The sequence below is a fragment of the Pan troglodytes genome, chromosome 20 (genome assembly GCF_028858775.2).
Source record: "Pan troglodytes isolate AG18354 chromosome 20, NHGRI_mPanTro3-v2.0_pri, whole genome shotgun sequence".
In the NCBI taxonomy this organism is placed as follows: Eukaryota; Metazoa; Chordata; class Mammalia; order Primates; family Hominidae; genus Pan; species Pan troglodytes.
The window spans coordinates 48,586,884-48,607,198 of record NC_072418.2 but is presented as its reverse complement, the minus strand read 5'-3'; the positions used below and the strand labels follow the sequence as shown (position 1 = coordinate 48,607,198).

The following is a 20,315-nucleotide window of genomic DNA, read 5'->3' as shown; positions in this document are numbered from 1 at the left end:
TTTAGCAAGAGCTCCTCTGTACAAAATATTTTTAAAATATAAAAAAATAGGCCGGGTGCGGTGGCTTACGCCTGTAATCCCAGCACTTTGGGAAGACGAGGCGGGAGGATCACGAGGTCAAGAGATCGAGACCATCCTGGCCAACATGGTGAAACCCCATCTCTACTAAAAATAAAAAAATTAGCTGGGCGTGGTGGTGTGCGCCTGTAGTCCCAGCTACTCCGAAGGCTGAGGCAGGAGAATCGCTTGAACCCAGGAGGCGGAGGTTGCAATGAGTTGAGATTGTGCCACTGTACTACATCCTGGGCGACAGAGAGAGACTCCGTCTCGAAAACAAACAAACAAGCAAACAACAACAACAAAATAGGGCTTTTGGTGAGGATAACTGAGTGCTTTGCCCATAGTGACTGCTGATTAAACGTTAGGTATTGTTACTTATTTTGTGTATGATTGTTTACCTCTTCCATTAAATGAACAATACATGAGAGGAAACAGGTTCACTTGGTTACTCCGGAAACTTCAGCACCTAGAACAGAGCCTGGCCCATTAGGCAGTCAGTAAACATTTTTGAATGAATGAATGAGGCAGGAGCGATTATGAGCCCCCACTTTCCAGATGCGGAAGTGGAGCTTTAGGGTCACGAAACCAGAAAGTGGAGGAGTCAGGATTCAAACCCAGGTCAGTCTGCTTCCAAAGCTTCTACTTTTCATCTCTGTGTCCAGAGGGAATTCTTTTTCGGCTCCGGACTTCACTTCTCCTGCCTATACTCTAGGTGTTTACCCTCGTTGGAGACTTGAGGAAGGCGGTCCAATATTCTTGAAATCCATTGTCGGGTTTTCTACCCTCCCCTTTTCCCCCACAACTTTCGAGCCATCTCTGCCTGACATGCGGGCTAGTCCAAGCCTCACAACTGGGCCTGTGCCAAAGCCCGGACTGGATAATGCGGTTGTGGGAGGCCAGGGCTCTAAGGGCGGAGCTAAGGGCCTGGGGCCGCAGACAGAGCGGTGGGGAAAGTTAGGGAGGGACGGCCGGGCGCGGTGGCTCACGCCTGTAATCCCAGCACTTTGGGAGGCCGAGGCGGGCGGGTCACGAGGTCAGGAGATCGAGACCATCCTGGCTAACACGGTGAAACCCCGTCTCTACTAAAAATACAAAAAATTAGCCGGGCGTGGTAGCGGGCGCCTGTAGTCCCAGCTACTCGGGAGGCTGAGGCAGGAGAATGGCGTGAACCCGGGAGGCGGAGCTTGCAGTGAGCCGAGATCGCGCCACTGCACTCCAGCCTGGGCGACAGAGCGAGACTCCGTCCCCCCCCAAAAAAAAAAAAAAGTTAGGGAGGGACTACCAGACCGCGGGAGGAGGGATTTAAATTCCGAGGCCAGAGCTAATCCTATAAGAAGGTCCTGTCCAGAGCTTTGGAGAAGTACTATACTATAAACCCTTGGCGGTTCAGGGGGCGGTGCTAATGATTCCGTGGGTAGGAATAAAACTTTAGCACCCGCAAGATTCTGGGGGTGGGGCTAAGAGCCTGGGGGTGGGCCTAGATGTAATAAACAAGAGCTCCCTGGGCGGGTTTGGGGCTCTAAGGTCGGGCCCTGGCCTTACGGAGGGGGCTTTTGGAAAATCCAATGAAAGTCCGAGGAGGTTTTGGGGATAGTGGAGTGTCTTCCTCCACACCATCCTCCTCCCGGAGCTCGGGGCTGCGCTTCAGGCTGAAAGCAGGAAAGGCCCTGCCCCTTCCAATCCCTCTGCATCCCTATTGGTGAAGGGCCCTGCGCGACAGGCTCTCATTGGTTCTGAACGGGCGAGGAGGGGGGTCTAGAGAGACTACACTCCGGTTGTGGGCGGGACCAGACGGTACCTAGGGGGATCCGGGAGCAGCCAATCCTGGCCCGAGGATTGTGTTGGGGAGCTTGGCAGGGGGTGTCCCGACCCCCCTCTCTGGGCATCCTGGGGATGACCCCAGCGCCGGGCCCGGCGCCGGCCGCCTGATGCCAGGCGAGCTGAGCTGGGGATGCTGGAACGAAGGGCGTTGCTATGGCAACGGGAGGCAGGGCCTGGTGGGGGGGACCGGGCCCGGGCTGGGACCGGGGGGGCCGGCGGTGGCTGTGGTGGGGCGATGGCGGAGCGCGGCCCGGCCTTCTGCGGCCTGTACGACACGTCCTCGCTGCTGCAATACTGCAACGGTGAGACCCCTCCTCAGTTCCGACCTTGGCCCCGCCCAAGGCTGGACCCATCTCTTCTTGCCCCAGCCTCCTCCTTCCAAGTCCCCATCCCCCTCCCTTGCTGAAGATCCCCCTTTTCTCTCCCTCAGCAGGACCCTGACCCAAGAGCAAGGTCCCTGGTCCCCAAAACCTAGATCCCAGCCCCCCATCCACTTGGATCCTCCTGTACTCCCGAGGTGGCTAGACGGAGAGGAGAGAAGGGGGCAGAAGCCGAAGGAACCCGGGATTGGAAGGGGGAACGGCCTGGGGGTCGATTGGGCCTGGAACTCTGCCCTTTCTCTCTCCCCTCAAGCTTCTGGAATGCTCCCCTATCTCCATAGCAGGGGGACAGACAGAGGGGGTGGGGGTGGATTTGGTGTTGAGTTGAGGGCAGAGTGTGGGACTGGAAAGGGACGGCCAGAGGACTTTGCTTCTAGGATACCTCCCGAATCCTCTGGCCCTGGCCCTCCCATGCATTAGCACCATCCCTTCTCCCTAGACAAATGGGTGTGATACCAGAAGGGCCACTGTGGGTGTCGGGCTCAGGTGAGGGGAGACAGGAGAAGAGGGGAGTTGGGAGGGAAAAGTGGGAAGTGAGGCCTGGTCTCTCGGAAAAGGCTGAGGATGGGGGGATGGTCAGGAGGGAGCGGAGGGCTTGAGTCACAGGGATGGGGATGGCGGAGGTGTGGGGGTTGGTAGGATGGGCTGGCCAAGGCCTGACAGTGCAGCTGGCCGCTCTGGGTGGGGCAGAAGGGTCAAGATGAAAGCACCTCTATTAACTCAGTTTGGAGGTTCAGTCCTCTGGGCACACACCCTAGTGCCAGGGACCACTGGAATTGGCAGGGGACCCAGAATGCTTATTTTGTCCTCCTCTGTCCCTCTAAGAGCCAGAATGACAGGGTGGCCATTCCTGTTGAGTATGGGTTCTTCCATTGAACGGCTGTGTGTCCATGTAACAAGTAACGTCACCTTTCTGGGCTTCAGTAACCTTCCTCCTCCTCTCCTCCTAAAATGGATTATGCTACTACAACTACTAGAGTTGCCAAAAGCATTAGGTATCATAAAAATAGTTAATCCTATTCTGGATTTATCGAGCATCAACATGAGCCAGGAACGTGCTAAGTGTTTTGCGTGAGCAGTGCCTGGCACATGTAAGCTCACAGTAACAGATGCCATTTTTCTGGTCGTATAATTAATGGTAGGTAGGACCAGGCTGAGCACAGGAGGTGATTGGGTCCCCCGCCCCCACCTACGGGCTGAGTGATCTTTGGCGTGTCTCTGCACACTCCTACTGGCCTCCTTCCTTAGTTTCCCGTCTGCAAAACGTGATGCCAACAAGACCCCCAGAGGTTTCCCCCTGTTACGAGTTCTAAGTCCTGACGGCTCACTCCTTCTGACCTCAGGAGGCTCCCACCTCCCTCTGCAGGTCCAGGCACCGGACCTGGGAGGCGCTGAGTGGGGGGCAGGGCGGGCAAGCCTCGGCAGGCGATTGGGCTAGGAAGGGAAGGAGGGAGGAGCGGCGGCTGCACTGCGGAGCCCAGAGGGCCAGCTGCGCGGCCTGTGGACGCGGGATGGCAGGGGCGAGCTCCACGCCCTGTCCCCGTCTAAGCTACCACCTTTACTTCCACCAGGCTGGGAACCAGGGCTTCCTTGGTTGTGGTCAGCAATGAGTCTGGGTATGAGTATTCTGGGGGAAAATGGGGAGAGGGGCCATTTGGGTCTCCGCCCCTCCCACTGGGAAAATGAGCGGGGTTCGGGGGGCGACTCGGGGAGTCATTTTGGCTGCACCCATAGGCTGGAGAGCCAAATCTGGGGCGCGGGGTACAGAGGCGAAATAAAGAAGGGGAACAGAAAAGAGGAATGCCTGCTGGGGAAGAGTTTGGTTGTCAGTCCGGTCTGCATCTCCCTTGGGTCTTCTGGGTCTGCGATGCGCTGCCTGCAACCCCCAAGTCCGCCGCCAGGGGCCGCCGAAGCTCTGTCCTTGCAGCTGGCTCTAGGGTCGAACCCCAGGGTGAGGAGAGGAGGGGAAACGGGGAGGCTAGGCATGACCTTTTGGCTTGGAAAGTCTTAGAAACAGTGAAGAGACGTTGGTATTCATAACAGAATCTTCGTCGGAGGATGTTGGGGATCAATTCTAGAACTTTAGTGTCATTAGGAGTAGGTTGGTGTCATTTTGCAAATGCTCTTATCACTCATAGATACTTAACGTCTTAGTCATAAAATCAAAGAATCTTTTTTTCTTTTTCTTTTTTCTTTTCTTTTTTCTTTTTTTTTTTTTTTTTGAGACGGAGTCTCGCTCTGTGGCCAGGCTGGAGTGCAGTGGCGCGATCTTGGCTCACAGCAACCTCCCACCCCCCGGGTTCAAGCGATTCCCCTGTCTCAGCCTCCGGAGTAGCTGGGACTACAGGCACGCGCCACCACGCCCGGCTTTTTTTTTTTTTAATTTAATTTAATTTTATTTTATTTTAGTAGAGACGGGGTTTCACCATGTTGGCCAGGATGGTCTCGATCTCCTGACCTCGTGATACGCCCGCCTCGGCCTCCCAAAGTGCTGGGGTTACAGGCGTGAGCCACTGCGCCTGGTCACGTCTTAGTCATAGAATCTTAAAGCCAGAGCGAGAGGCTCCTGGGTTCACAGACTCTTAGAAAATAAGCGGGAAGGGACTTCCCCAAGGTCACACGGCCAGCGCGCTGTGGCAGAGAGCAGTGTGCGGATGGGTTGGAGAGCTGCGGGGATTTCCTTCCCCCTTCAGAGTCCTCTTCCTTGGCCCATGTCCAAGTGTCCCAGCCCCAGGTAGCGGGACAGGAAAGGGGCGTGGCTGGCCCCCCGCTTAGACCCAGGAAGGCGGGAGGGACCCCTTGGGCACTGGAGCTCCTGGGTGGCCCTGCAGCCGGCACTCCCCCGTCTTCCAGATGACAATTTGTCGGGCACGAGCGGTATGGAAGTGGACGACCGCGTGTCGGCGCTGGAGCAGCGGCTGCAGTTACAGGAAGACGAGCTGGCGGTCCTAAAGGCGGCGCTGGCGGATGCTCTGCGTCGCCTGCGGGCATGCGAAGAACAGGGAGCGGCGCTACGCGCGCGGGGCACCCCCAAGGGCCGGGCGCCTCCGCGCTTAGGCACCACTGCCTCGGGTATCCCCGTTAGACTGGAGGGGTGGGATGGGGAGGACCGGGGCCTGGTCCTCATACTCACCCTCTTCTGTCCCCTAACCCCATCCCTCCAGTGTGTCAGCTCTTGAAAGGCCTTCCCACCAGGACGCCCCTTAATGGCTCGGGACCCCCGCGGCGCGTGGGTGGCTATGCCACGTCCCCATCCTCTCCCAAGAAGGAGGCGACCTCCGGGCGCAGGTAAGGCACAAGGCCGGGACCCCCAGCCTCTTCCAAGACCTCGTGGGAGACAGAGGTGGTTTGTTTGCCTGAGCTCCAGCAGCAGAGGGTGCAGGGAGAATCTCGCTTGCTCACGGCACTCGCCTGCTGGCCTAGAAGGCTCTGCCCCCAACTGTGTGCTCTCTTTTAGCAGTGTCCGCCGCTACTTGTCACCAGAGCGCCTCGCCTCGGTGCGCCGTGAGGACCCCCGCAGCCGGACCACATCCTCCAGCAGCAACTGTAGCGCCAAAAAGGAAGGGTAAGGACTGGGGCGGCGTCAAGCCGCAGAAAGAGATAGGGAGGAAATGGTCGAGAAATGTAGTCATGCCCCAGGCCACGAGGTCGTAACCTAGAGTGGGGCCAGCTAGTTCAAAAGCGGGGACGGTGCCAGAGCCTTGGAGGGACCAATCTTGAGGTGGCACGGTAACAGTGGAAGGTCTGGGAGGGCGGGGTCAATATTGAGGGGCGTGGCCAGAGTTTTTAGAAGCTGGACGGTCAGGTCTACTGGGTGAGGAAGTCAGGGAGGAGCTTGGCTTATGGGCGTGGTTATTAAGGTACAGGAGAGGCCCCATTGAGTTTCAGGGATGAAGTCAAGGCAGCAGCCACAGAGTTTCTGCAAGGAAAGAGGGAGTCTGAGGAATTTAAGGGTGCAGCCACAGTGTTCGCCTGGGCGAAATTAAAATCTGGGGTACGGAGTAACAGAGGCTGAGACCAGGTGGAGGCATTCCAGATTCCAGAAGCTTTGACATCAAAATCGGGGGCACTGCCAGGTTGAAAAGGGCGTGGCTTAAAGGTTGGGCGGGGCCGTAGGGGCGTGGTCAAATGCCAAGAGGTGGAGCCAACTTGGAGGCCTCGAAGGTACTCACATAAGGAATACGTGAAAATGGACGTAATCAGAATGCCTGGCGGGCCGGAGAAGGAGCGTTGGCGGGAGGTAGCAGTCAATTCTCAAGCAACTGAGTCAACTCAGGGACAGGGTTAGAAGGGAGGCTCAGAATGACAGGCGTGCTCCAGAGGCGGGGCCATACTGAAGATCTGGACAGAGTCAAAACCTAAGGCTATATAATTCTAGCAGTTTGGGAGGCGGAGGCGGGAATCATCGCTTGAGCTCAGGAGTTCGAGACCAGGCTGGGCAAAATAGCGAGCCCTCGTCTTTACTAAAAATGAAAATAAATTAGGCCTGGCGCGGTGGCTCACGCCTGTAATCCCAGCACTTCGGGAGGCCTAGGCGGGTGGATCACAAGGTCAAGAGATCGAGACCATCCTGGCCAACATGGTGAAACCCCCTGTCTATTAATAATACAAAAATTAGCTGGGCGTGGTGGCGCGTGCCTGTAGTCCCAGCTACTCGGGAGGCTGAGGCAGGAGAATCACTTCAACCCGGGAGGCGGAGGTTGCAGTGAGCTGAGATCGCGCCACTGCACTCCAGCCTGCTGACAGAGCAAGACTCCGTTAAACAAACAAACAAACAAAAAAAAAAAAAAAAGAGAGAGAGAAAGAAAATAGCCGGGCGTGCTGGCCTTCGCTTGTAGACCCAGCTACTTGGGAGGCTGCGGCAGGAGGCTCACTTAAGCCTAGGAAATTCGAGGTTTCAGTGAGCCATGATCACGCCATTGCACTCCAGTTTGGTCGACAGAGCCACACCCTGTATCAAAAACAAAACAAAACAAAAATCACCCTAAGGCTGGAGTTATGGTGCAGTGGGCGTGGTCAGCGCTAGGAGGCCACGCAAGGGCAAGACCAAGGTCAAAAGCTGCAAATTTCAACTCTGCTCAAACATAGCAAACACAAATACAGCGTTGTGTATACTCCAGGCACTTCCCAATAATTAACCAATTTCACCCTCGCAACTATCCCCGGGAGGTGAGGGTACTCTTATTTATTTATTTATTTATTTATTTTGAGACGGAGTCTTGTTCTCGTTGCCCAGGCTGGAGTGCAATGACACAATCTCAGCTCACTGTAACCTCTGCCTCCCGAGTTCGAATGATTTTCCTGCCTCAGCCTCCCAAGTAGCTGGGATTACAGGCGCCAGCCACCACGCCAGGCTAAGTTTTGTATTTTTAGTAGAGACGAGGTTTCACCACGTTGGCCAGGCTGGTCTTGAACTCCTGACCTCAGGTGATCTGCCCGCCTCGGCCTCCCAAAGTGCTGGGATTACAGGCATGAGCCACCGCGCCCGGCCGGGTACTCTTATTATCCCCATTTTTTAAATGAGGAAACCGAGGCAGAGGTTGGACGACCTGTGTACACTGCTAGGAATTAGCAGAACTGGGGTTTTAACTCGAGCAGGCGCGCTCCCGAGTCCATGTTCTCAACCACTCTCCCCCACCCACCCCGAAAGAACCTGGGATCGGGAGTCCACAGCCCGGGATGTGTGACCCGGTGGGACCCTCCGGCTCCAGGGGTGGCTGTGGAGGGCGGGGCAGGGGCGCGGCGGCCCGAGCGCCTCCCAGGGCCGGAAGCGGCAGAGCCGGTCCCGGCTCCACCCCCGGCCCCGAAGCTCCGCCACCCGCCGCCATGAGTAGCTTTGGAGCTGGGTGAGACCCTTTCGCAGACCACCCCCCATCTCCTCTCCGCGCTCCCGGGGCTTAGATCTCAGGTTTCACCCAACCCCTGGGACCCAGACCGGCGTGGGGACACGCCCCTTCCCTTAAACTCTCCCCGTTTCTCCCGCTGCTTGACGTTTGGGGTGCTGGGGGAACTGCGGGTGGGGGGCGCTGGGGAGCACCTTGCTGATTAGGAGGGAAGGGTCCTTGGTGACTCCCTTCTTCCAGGATCGCGTCCCTGCCACTTCGTGCTGTGTGATCTTTGGCGATCACTGCCTCTCTGGGCCTGTGTCTTAGGCTCTGCAAGATCAACCGAGCAAAGCACACGGCCTGCAGAGAGGCAGCGCTCTGCCCCTTACTCGGCCCCGTTTTCATCGGAGACCTCCGGGGAGCGGTGGGGGTGGAGGAATGGTTTCTCCCCTTTTCTGAACTGAATACTAAGACCTTTTTTTTTCTTTGTCCTTTCCCGACAGCAAAACCAAAGAAGTTATCTTCAGTGTGGGTGAGTGGGGAGATGGGGAAGGGCCCGGTGGAAGCTTGCTTGTTGGGGTGACAGGCTGGAGCCAGAGGTCAGGAGTCTTGGCTACTGGGTCTTTGCTTCTCTGGCCTCAGTTTCCCTGCCTTTAAAAAAAAAATAAATAAAGCTGGAAGAGGAGAGGGAATAGGAATGGGGCTGGTGTCAGTGCCTGACCTCTGGGGGTGTCCTGGCAGAGGATGGCTCCGTGAAAATGTTCCTGAGGGGCCGCCCTGTGCCCATGATGATCCCAGACGAGCTGGCACCCACCTACAGCCTGGACACACGCTCGGAGCTGCCTTCTTGCCGGCTCAAGCTGGACTGGGTGTATCCTTTTGCTGGAATCTTCTTGGTGCTCCTATCCCCTCAGGAGGAAATAGAAAGGCGGTCAAGGCAGCTCAGGCCTGTAATCCCAGCACTTTGGGAGGATCGTTTGAGGCCAAGAGTTTGAGACCTGCCTGGGCAACACACAAAACAAGCACAGCACGTTCAAGGGCTATGTGGCCAGAGTGGGATTGGTGCATTTGAGCAAAAAGAGTTGGGAATGGCTGGGAGCCCGGGCTCTGGAGTCTGACAGAGATGGGTTCAAACCCCAGTCCAGCCCGTAGCTGGCTGTGTGACCCTGGAAAAGTCGCCTTGACTCTGAAAAAGGAATTTTATGATCTCAGGTCCATAGACCTGTGAAATAATGTGTAAAGGTACTGAGCTCATAGTATGCGCCCCAGGCACAGGGACTGAAAAATACTAACTCAGCACGTTGGGAGGCCGAGGTGGGTGGATCACTTGAAGCCAGGAGTTTGAAACCAGCCTGAGCAACATAGCAAGACCTCGTCTTTACAGGAAATAAAATAGCAGGCCGGGCACGGTGGCTCATGCCTGTAATCTGAGCACTTTGGGAGGCCGAGGTAGGCAGATCACCTGAGGTCAGGAGTTTGAGACCAGCCTGACCAATATGATGAAATCCTGTCTCTACTAAAAATACAAAAATTAGCCGAGTGTAGTGGCATGTGCCTGTAAACCTAGCTACTCGGGAGACTGAGACAGGAGAATCGCTTGAACCCAGGAGGCAGAGGCTGCAGTGAGCTGAGATTGCCCCACTGCTTTCCGGCCTGGGCAACAAGAGTGAAACTCTGTCTCAAAAAAAAAAAAAAGAAAAGAAAAGAAAAAGAAAAAAAATAGCCAGCCATGGTGGCATGCTCCTGTGGTTCCCAGCTACTCTGGAGGCTGAGGTGGGAGCATCACTTGAGCCTGGGAGGTTGAGGTTGCAGTGAGCCATGATTGTGCTATTGCACTCCAGCATGGACAACAGAGTGAGACCCTGTCTCAAAAACAAAACAAAACAAAACAAAAAATCCAAAATAATAACTCAAGCACTTACTATCTGACAGACACTGTTGTAAGTTATTCCAGGTATGAATTTGTTTTTTTACAACTAGTGGCCTCCAAGAGCTCTGAGGCCTACAGTTTGGAAATTATTATACCTCCTTTCCAGATAAGGAAACTGAGGTTATAGATAGGAGACAACAATCCTGATTCTGGGACCCAAACTTTTTCCTAAAAGCCTATTGAGCTTGGAGTCCACACCCCAGGAACCCGGTCCTTGTCTGCTTCTCTCTGGGCCTTGGTTTCCTCTTTGGAGGAGCCAGGGTGGTTGATGAAATGGCCTGGCCTTCTGGGTGCCCAGAGCCTTCTCGAGGTAGCTGGAAATATCCCCTGGAATCTGTCCCAAATGTCCTGCCAGTGGGGCTTGATAAGCATCTGATGAGAGGTGGCTGAGACTGCAAAAGTGAGGACCTCAGATTGCTCCCCTTTGCAGTAACTGCAGGTCAGAGCAGTTTCATGGGGTCAGGATATATGTATATTGACAATCATTCAGATATTTTCTTGTTTTTGAGACACCCAGGCTAGAGTGCAGTGGGACGATCTTGGCTCACTGCAACCTCCACCTCTTGGGTTCAAGCCATTCTTCTGCCTCAGCCACTCGAGTAGCTGGGTGGCATGGGCCACCATGCCCGGCTAATTTTTTTGTGTGCTTTTTGGTAGAGACAAGGTTTCACCATGTTGGCCAGGCTGGTCTTGGACTCCTGACCTCAAGTGATCCACCTGCCTCGGCCTCCCAAAGTGCTGAGATTACAGGCGTGAGCCACTGTGCTTGGCCCATTCAGATATTTTCTGAACATCTGAGACAGGGCTGGGGACACAGTGCTGACCATGACAGCATCTGCCTGCCCTCCTGGGGCATACAGTCTAGCATGGGAACAAACTCATTGAGAGTGACAACCCAGAGTGTGCAAGACTGGGATAGGGAATCCACAGGGACAGGGCTGACCCAGCCTGGAGTCATGGAGGGCTTCCTGGAGGAGATACAGAAATGAAAAAAAAAAAAAAAAAAAACAGCCCAATCTCAGCCACCATGGAACTCACAGTCTTATTGGGGAATATGAGCAGTTAACAAATAAACCAGATAACTATCAGCTTGGGCAACAAAGCGAGATCCCATCTCTACAAAAAATTTCTTTTTAATTAGCCAGGCAGGCTGGGTGCATTGGCTCATGCCTGTAATCCCAGCACTTTAGGAGGCCAAGACAAGTGCACTGCTTTAGCCCAGGAATTTGAGACCAGCCTGGGCAGCATGGCGAGGCTGCATCTTTACCAAAAATATACAAAAAATTTGCTGGGCATGGCGGTGCATGCCTGTAGTCTCAGCTATTTGGGAAGCGGAGGCAGGAGGATCACTTAAGCCCAGGAGATTGAGGCTGCCTCTTCTGTCATTTATAAGGACACTTGTGATCGGATTTAGGGGCCACTCTGATAATCCAGGATGATCTTATCTTGAGATCTATAATTATATCTGCAAAGACCCATTTTCCTTGTAAGGTCACATTTGCAAGTTGTGGGGATTAAGAAACAGACATAGCCCGGGCGCGGTGGCTCATGCCTATAATCCCAGCACTTTGGGAGGCCGAGGCGGGCAGATCACCTGAGGTTGGGAGTTCAAGACCAGCGTGACCAACATGGAGAAACCCAGTCTCTACTAAAAATACAAAATTAGCCAGGCATGGTGGCGCATGCCTATAATCCCAGCTACTCAGGAGGCTGAGGCAGAAGAATCCCTTGAACCCGGGAGGTGGAGGTTGCCGTGAGCTGAGATCACACCATTGCACTCCAGCCTGGGCAACAAGAGCGAAACTCCATCTCAAAAAAAAAAAAAAAAAAAAAAGGAAACAGACATTCATTTTCTTTTGGAGTGGGAGGGGACCATCAGCCCACTACAGGGGTGAGAGTGGAAACAGAAAAACCTCATTCCAATGACCTTGTTGAGTCTGGTCCTCAGCCAGTGTGTGTGATGCAAAATACATTCCTTGGCTGGGCACCAGTGGCTCAAGCCTCTAATCCCAGCACTTTGGGAGACCAAGGTGGGTGGATCACCTGAGGTCAGGAGTTGGAGACCACCCTGACCAATATGGTGAAACCCCATCTCTACTAAAAATACAAAAATTAGCCTGGCATGATGGCATCCGCCTGTAGTCCCAGCTACTTGGGAGGCTGAGACAGGAAAATGGCTTGAACCCAGGAGGCGGAGGTTGCAGTGAGCTGGGATCATGCCACTGCACTCCAGCCTGGGCGACAGACTCTGTCTTAAAAAAACAAAAACAGGCCGGGCGCGGTGGCTCACGCCTGTAATCCCAGCACTTTGGGAGGCTGAGGCGGGCGGATCATGAGGTCAGGAGATTGAGACCATCCTGGCCAACATGGTGAAACCCTATCTCTATTAAAAATACAAAAATTAGCTGGGTGTGGTGGCGTGTGTCTGTAATCCCAGATACTCAGGAGGCTGAGGCAGGAGAATCGTTTGAACCAGGGAGTCGGAGGTTGCAGTGAGCTGAGATTGTGCCACTGCACTGCTGCCTGGAGACAGAGCGAGACTGCGTCTCAAAAAAAAAGAAAAAATAAATAGGCTGGGCGCCGTGGCTCCCAGCACTTTGGGAGGGCGAGGCGGGTGGATCACAAGGTCAGGAGATCGAGACCATCCTGGCTAACATGATGATACCCCGTCTCTACTAAAAATACAAAAAATAAGCCGGGCATGGTGGCGGGCGCCTTGTGGTCCCAGCTACTCAGGAGGCTGAGGCAGGAGAATGGCGTGAACCCAGGAGGCGGAGCTTGCAGTGAGCTGAGATCACGCCACTGCACTACAGCCTGGGCGACAGAGTGAGACTCCATCTCAAAAAAAAATAATAATAATTAATTAAAAATAAATAAATAAATAAAAACAAAACAAACAAACAACAACAACAAAACACATTCCTTAACCGGCCCCTGGGTGGCTCCAGCTATGGCTACCGTGGCCGAGACTGCCGGGCCAACCTTTATTTGCTGCCCACCGGGGAGATAGTGTACTTTGTGGCCTCCGTAGCCGTGCTATACAGCGTGGAGGAGCAGAGGCAGCGACACTACCTGGGACACAACGATGACATCAAATGGTGAGATGTGGGACAGAGGGGACGGGAGGGAGCTGTGGCCGGAGATGGAGCTCCAGCCCCTGCCCCTCTATGCCTCTTTTCACATTGCTGCCCTGTGGGGTTTGGGGCAAGGCTAAGCCTTTGCTCCCTCTCCAAAGCCACCAGCTGCCCTCAGGCTGAATTTAGTGGGAAAATGTGGATTGAGTATCAATATTTCAATATTTCAGGTGTTTTAGTTGGGTGTGGTGGTAAGCCCCTATGGTCCCAGCTACTCAGGAGGTTGAGGCGAGAGGATCACTTGAACCCAGGAGGTCGAGGCTGCAGTGATTGAGCCACCACACTCCAGCCTGGGTGAAAGAGCAAGCTCTGTCTCAAAAAAAAATCAGACAGTGAATTCACGCAATGCCTGGATCTTTTTCTTCTTTTGAAAATCTGGGCAGCGAGGTGGCTCACGCCTGTGAAAGCAGCACTTTGGGAGGCCAAGGCGGAAGGATCGCTGAAGTCCAGGAGTTGGAGGCTGCAGTCAGCTATGATCCTGCCACTGCACTCTAGCCTGGGGGACAGAGCGGGACTCCATCTCTTTTTTTTTTCTTTTTCTTTTTTTGAGAACTAGTCACTCTGTCGCCCAGGCTGGAGTCCAGTGGCACGATCTCGACTCACTGCAACCTCCGCTCCTGGGTTCAAGCGATTCTCCTGCCTCAGCCTCCCGAGTAGCTGGAACTACAGGTGCCCGCCACCACGCCCAGCTAATTTTTGTACTTTTACTAGAGACAGGGTTTCCCCATGTTGGCCAGGCAGGTGTCAAACTCCTGACCTCAGGTGATCCGCCCGCCTCGGCCTCCCAAAGTGCTGGGAGACTCCGCCTCTTAAAAAAAAAAAAAAAAAAAACTGAATAGGCACTCCAGACAATTCCTGGTGGCTGGAGCAGGGTGGTGTCAGCCCCCTTAAATAAGTGTGCTCTCCTGGCCACTACGTGAGGTACAGACGTGCGTCCTGCTGGCGTTTGAGTTAGAGGCCCCAGGCCTAAGTCTTGCTTCTGATCCAGCGCACCCGGAGGGCATCCGCTCACTGCTATTAATGGACTAAATACACGTTTATTGACTAAACTCAACCAGCCAATTTGTGGAATGAATGTCCTGGGTCTCTGTGAGCCTCTTCTCTCCCACTGAGCCCTGGTCTCTCTGTCCCTTCTTTCCGCAGCTTGGCCATCCACCCAGATATGGTCACCATCGCCACGGGACAGGTGGCGGGCACCACTAAGGAAGGGAAGGTAATGGAAGGGAGGGGAAAGCAGAAAAGAGTGCAGGACGCAGTTGTGGGGGACAAGCAGCTGGCACCCCCAAGGTAACAAGCCTCTCTTCCCTGCAGCCGCTGCCGCCCCACGTGCGCATCTGGGACTCAGTTTCCCTCTCCACCTTACACGTGCTGGGCTTGGGGGTGTTTGACAGAGCCGTGTGCTGTGTGGGCTTCTCCAAATCTGTAAGTCCTTCGCCCACCCTAACCCCGCCCCTTCGCCCCGAAAAGGAGGGCAAGTGCCCTCACCTTTTCACCCGCCCCTTGGGTTGAGGGCCGGGAATCCTGCTGGAGGCGTGGCCCGCCTCTGTGACGTCATAATGAGGGCGTGGCCTCACCCTAAGGGGCGGGTGAGTCACCGTGCCCGCCCAGCCCTCTCAGACATTTTAAACCCAGTGCCTAGGGCCCAGCTGCTCCTTGCCCATTTGCAGGCGGGTTTTGGCATGTCCAGGCAGAGATAAGTACAGAAAGCGAGAGTAAGCCTTTAGGAATTTGGAGAGCAGTTTGACAGCACCACAACATCCAAGTGTGTGATTGTGGGCCTTTTTTTAAAAAAAAATCCTATTTTGGCTGGGCGTGGTGGCTTGTGCCTGTAATTCCAGCACTTTGGGGGGCTGAGGTGGGAGGATCATTTGAAGTCAGGAGTTTGAGACCAGCCTAGCCAACGTAGTGAAACCCGTCTCTACCAAAAAAAGTACAAAAATTAGTCTGACGTGGTGGCGGGCGCCTGCAGTCCCAGCTACTCGGGAGGCTGAGGCAGGAGAATCGCTTGAACCCGGGAGGGGGAGTTTGCAGTGAGTCGAGATCGCGCCACAGCACTCCAGCCTGGGCGACAGAGCGAGACTCGTACTCAAAAAAAAAAAAAAGGCCAGGTGCAGTGGCTCTCGCCTGTAATCCTAGCACTTTAGGAGGCTGAGGCGGGCGGATCACAAGGTCAGGAGTTTGAGACCAGCCTGGCCAACATGGTGAAACCCCGTCTCTACTGAAAATACAAAAATTAGTTGGGCATGGCGGAGGGTGCCTGTAATCCCAGCTACTCGGGAGGCTGAGGCAAGAGAGTCGCTTGAACCTGGGAGGCGGAGTTTGCAGTTAGCCGCCGAGATCGCGCCATTGCACTGCAGCCTGGGCGACAGGGCGAGACTCCAACTAAAAAAAAAAAAAAAAAAAAAAAAAAAAAAAAAATCTAATTAGCTGGGTGTACTAGTGTGGGCCTGGGCCTGTACTCCCAGGTACTTGGGAGGTTGAGGTGGGAGGATTGAATGAGCCTAGGAGATCGAGGCTGCAGTGAACTGTGATCATGCCACTACACTCCAACTTGGGCGATATGGCAGGACCCTGACTTTAAAAAGTAAAAAATAAATAAAAATTGGTCAGATGCGGTTCATGCCTGTAATCCCAGCACTTTGGGAGGCCAAGATGGGTGGATCATTTGAGGTCAGGAGTTCGAGACCAGCCTGGCCAACATGGTGAAACCCCATCTCTACTAAAAATATACAAAAATTAGCTGGGTGTGGTAATCCCAGCTACTCAGGAAGCAGAGGCAGGAGAATCACTTGAACCTGGGAACCCCATCTCTACTAAAAATATACAAAAATTAGCTGGGTGTGGTAATCCCAGCTACTCAGGAAGCAGAGGCAGGAGAATCACTTGAACCTGGGAGGCGGAGGTAGCGGTGAGCTCAGATCCCACCACTGCACTCCAGACTAGGGGACCGAGTGAGACTCTGTCTCAAAAATATATATATATATAGATAAAAATCATATTTTACATTTTTATCATATTTGATTAAAATATTAGTCTTCAATGGATTAGGGAGTAAAAAACAGCCAGTCTCCTGCACAGATAGCTTAAGAGGCACTGGATTGGACCCTCACCGGTTTTCTGAGGCCTAAAGAAACATTTAAGAGCTTGGGGTGGGGGTAAGCCATATTGTTACCAAAGGTGTGGAGAAGAAAATAAAACCTTGCCAAATCAAAATTAACCTGTATTTAATGAAAGGTATAAAAGCCCAACATTGGCCAGGCGAGGTGGCTCATGACTATAATCCCAGCACTTTGGAAGGTGGAAGCGGGTGTATCACCAGAGGTTAGGAGTTCAAGACCAGCTTGGCCAACATAGTGAAACCCTGTCTCTACTAAAAATACAAAAATTAGGAGGGCATGTGGTGGCATGTGCCAGCTACTTGAGAGGCAGAGACAGGAGAATCGCTTGAACCTGGGAGGTGGAGGTTGCAGTGAGCCAAGATCACGCAACTGCATTCCAGCCTGGGCAATAGAATGAGACTCAGTCTCAAAAAATAAAATAAAATAAAAAACAAACAAAAACCCAACATAATATCAACTTTGTTAACTGCTGAATTTCACCTACATCAGTCATTCTATATATATGTAAATGCAAATGAGATGATGTCAGCAAGAATTCCTGCCTAGGGGTGCTGGCTGCAGAGAAACAATAGCTGAGGGCAAATGAAATGAATTTATTAGGGATGAGTCATTTCAAAGCATAGTATGAAACCATTTCAGATGTCTTCACAGCTTCTAATGGAGGGTGTATTTTAATGTGTTTCCTGCAAAATGGCCAGGGCCTTTGAAGGTCTTTTTTTTTTTTTTTTTTTTTTTGAGACAGAGTCTCTCACTGTCGCCCAGGCTGGAGTGCAATGGCGCAATCTTGGCTCACTGCATCCTCTGCCTCCCAGTTCAAGCGATTCTCCTGCCTCAGCCTCCCGAGTAGCTGGGATTACAGGCACCTGCCACCACGCCTGGCTAATTTTTTGTATTTTTAGTAGAGACAGGGTTTCACTATGTTGGCAAGGCTGGCCTCGAACTCCTGACCTCGTGATCCACCTGCCTCGGCCTCCCAAAGTGCTGGGATTACAGGTGTGAGCCACCACGCCTGGCTTTTTATTTTTTTTTAATATTTAAATTTGTTTTGTTTAAGAGACAGGGTCTCCCTGTATTGCCTAGGCTGGCCTCAAACTCCTAGACTCAAGCGATCCTCCCACCTACTGTGCCCAGCCTGAAGGTTTTAAAACAGGCCTGTGTGGTGAATGCCTTGGTGGGCATGGGGGGAGGATGGGCCCTGACTCCCCTTGCCTCTGTCCCCCTCCTCTCTCCTCCTCTTTAGAATGGAGGCAACCTGCTGTGTGCAGTGGATGAATCCAATGATCACATGCTCTCGGTGTGGGACTGGGCCAAGGAGACCAAGGTGGTGGATGTCAAGGTGAGGTGACTTTTCTCATCCCCTCCCGCTGGGTGCCACTGTGGGACTTGCCCAATCTCAGTGGTTAGGAGTCTGCAATCAGATAGACCTGTGTTTAAGCCCTGGCTTTACTCCTTGCTGGCTGTGCGACTTGAGCAAGCCGCTTGCCACCTCAGAGCCTTGGTGGTCTCATCTATAATATGGGGATAATAGGCTGGGCAAGGTGGCTCACACCTGTAATCCTAGCACCTTGGGAGGCCGACATGAGAGGATTGCTTGAGCTCAGAAGTTTGAGATCAGCCTGGGCAACATAAGGAGACCTATCTCTACTTAAAAAAAAAAAAAAAAAAGGCCGGGCACGGTGGCTCACGCCTGTAATCCCAGCACTTTGGGAGGCCGAGGCAGGCAGATCACCTGAGGTCAGGAGTTCGAGACCAGCCTGACCAACATGGAGAAACCCTGTCTCTACTAAAAATACAAAATTAGCTGGGCATGGTGGCACATGCCTGTAATCCCAGCTACTCGGGAGGCTGAGGCAGGAGAATCTCTTGAACCCAGAGGTGGAGGTTGCGGTGAGCCAAGATCACACCATTGCACTCCAGCCTGGGCAACAAGAGCTAAACTCCGTCTCAAAAACAAAAAACAAAACAAACAAAAAATCTGGCACTTAAAAAAAAAATTAACTGGGTGTGGCGTGCACCCGTAGTCCCAGCTACTTGGGAGGCTAAGGTAGGAGGATCGCTTGAACCTGGTAGGTTGAGGCTGCAGTGAGCCATGATTGCACCATTACACTCCAGCCTGGGCAACAGAGTGAGACCCTGCCTCAAAAAAATAAATAGATAAAATAAAATGGGGATAATGGTAGCATCTTCCTTGTAGGGCCTTGGTGAGGATATGGAGATATGGGGTACGGTGGACCAGGCCCAACAGAAGGGTGGGTTTGAGGTGGCTGCTTGCTGACTCTGCAGTCCTCTGGTGTCTCGATTTCCCTCTCTGAGAGGTGGCCTATTTTAAGGATGAGGCATGGTGAAGGGAAGAGATACTTGCCTCAGGTTGCACACCTGTCCTTGGCTGAGGGAAAGAAACCTGGGTTTTGTTTTATTTATTTATTTATTTATTTATTTACTTACTTACTTACTTACTTACTTTGAGATGGAGTTTCGTTCTTGTCACCTAGGCTGGAGTGCAATGGCATAATCTTGGCTCACTGCAACCTCCACCTCCCAGGTTCAAGTGATTCTCCTGACTCAGCCTCCTGAGTAGCTGAGACTACAGGTGTGTGCCACCATGCCCGGCTAATTTTTGTATTTTTAGTAGAGACAGGGTTTCACCATGTTGGCCAGGCTGGTCTCGAACTCCTGACCTCAGGTGATCCATCTGCCTCTGCCTCCCAAAGTGCTGGGATCACAAGCGTGAGCCACTGGTGGAAACCTGGGTTTTGAATCAAGGCCCACTGTTTGGGGAAACAGAAATGGTGCGGAGGCTGTGCTCTGGAATTAGGGCTAGGTGAGCTGGGTTCCATACACAACTCTTGCCTAGCTGTGTGGCCTTAGGCAAATGGTTTACCCTCTCTGAGCCTCACTTTTTGTTTTTTCTATTTGAGATGGAGTCTCGCCCTGTCACCCAGGCTGGAGTGTAATGGCATGATCTCGGCTCACTGCAAACTCCACCACCTGGGTTCAAGTGATTCTCCTGCCTCAGCCTCCCAAGTAGTTGGGATTACAGGTGCGCACCACCACGCCTGACTAATTTTTTTGTATCTTTAGTAGAGATGAGGTTTCGCCACGTTGACCAGGCCAGTCTCGAACTCCTGACCTCGTGATCCGCCTGCCTCGGCCTCCCAAAGTGCTGGGATTACAGGTGTGAGCCACTACACCTGGCCCTCTCTGAGCCTCACTTTTTTTGTGAGACGGATTTTTCCTCTTGTTGCCCAGGCTGGAGTGCATTGACACGATCTCGGCTCACTGCAACCTCCGCCTCCCGGGTTCAAGCAAGCAATTCTCCTGCCTCAGCCTCCTGAGTAGCTGGGATTACAGGCATGCACCACCACGACCAGCTAATTTTGTATTTTTAGTAGAGACGGAGTTTCTCCATGTTGGTTAGGCTGGCCTCGAACTCCCGACCTCAGGTGATCCACCCGCCTCGGCCTCCCAAAGGGCTGGGATTACAGGCGTGAACCACCACGCCCAGCCTGAGCCTCACTTTTTAATTTGCAATGAGGTGGGCATAATGGTCTTGACCTCACAGGGAGATGGAGAATTAAAGGAGCTAATGATTGTAAAATGTTGAGCACAGTGCTTAGGGCAGAGGAGAGGAGCTCCAAATGTCTGCTGTTTTGTTAATGATGAAGAAGATGATAATGCTTCGCTGGCTTGTCCTGCTTCCTGTACTTTAATTTACCGTATAGGAAAGGTACTGGCCAGGCGTGGTGGCTCACGCCTGTAATCCCAGCACTTTAGGAGGCTGAGGTGGGAAGATCACTTGAGGTCAGGAGTTTGAGACCAGCCTGGCCAACATGGTGAAACCCCATCTCTACTAAAAATACAAAAATTAGCCAGGTGTGGTGGCACGTCCCTGTAAATCTAGCTATTTGGGAGGCTGAGGCAGGAGAATCGCTTGAACCTGGGAGGCAGAGGTTGCAGGAGCCGAGATTGTGCTACCGCACTCCAGCCTGGGCAACAGAGCGAGACTCATATTCAAAAAAAAAAAAAGGCCGGGCGCAGTGGCTCAC

General features: G+C 53.1%; 1 protein-coding gene and 1 non-coding gene across 17 annotated transcripts in view; both read left to right on the top strand.

Annotated features, from left to right (window-relative positions):
* The first annotated feature begins 1,828 nt into the window (after positions 1–1,828).
* Positions 1,829–20,315, top strand: part of EML2 (EMAP like 2) — a 38,318-nt gene continuing 19,831 nt past the window's right edge. For 2 of the 16 annotated variants that reach the window (XR_010153896.1, XM_063801910.1), the window contains exons 1-10: positions 1,911–2,183; positions 5,115–5,333; positions 5,426–5,549; positions 5,722–5,826; positions 8,590–8,618; positions 8,828–8,957; positions 12,965–13,114; positions 14,294–14,363; positions 14,462–14,572; positions 17,510–17,605. Coding sequence is in view for 14 of the 16 variants with exons in the window: in XM_063801910.1 (XP_063657980.1) it covers positions 2,012–2,183; positions 5,115–5,333; positions 5,426–5,549; positions 5,722–5,826; positions 8,590–8,618; positions 8,828–8,957; positions 12,965–13,114; positions 14,294–14,363; positions 14,462–14,572; positions 17,510–17,605 (1,206 nt within the window). In the remaining 2 variants the exon portion in view is untranslated. Of the gene's footprint in view, positions 2,184–3,725; positions 3,878–4,830; positions 4,996–5,048; positions 5,334–5,425; positions 5,550–5,718; positions 5,827–8,007; positions 8,170–8,589; positions 8,619–8,827; positions 8,958–12,964; positions 13,115–14,293; positions 14,364–14,461; positions 14,573–17,509; positions 17,606–20,315 lie in introns of those variants that run through there. The other 14 variants (XR_010153895.1, XM_016936230.4, XM_016936227.4 and 11 more) reach the window with 13 other exon arrangements.
* On the top strand, positions 8,377–8,469 carry MIR330 (microRNA mir-330). The gene has a single exon (NR_035753.1). It is a non-coding gene; the product is annotated as a microRNA mir-330 (primary transcript).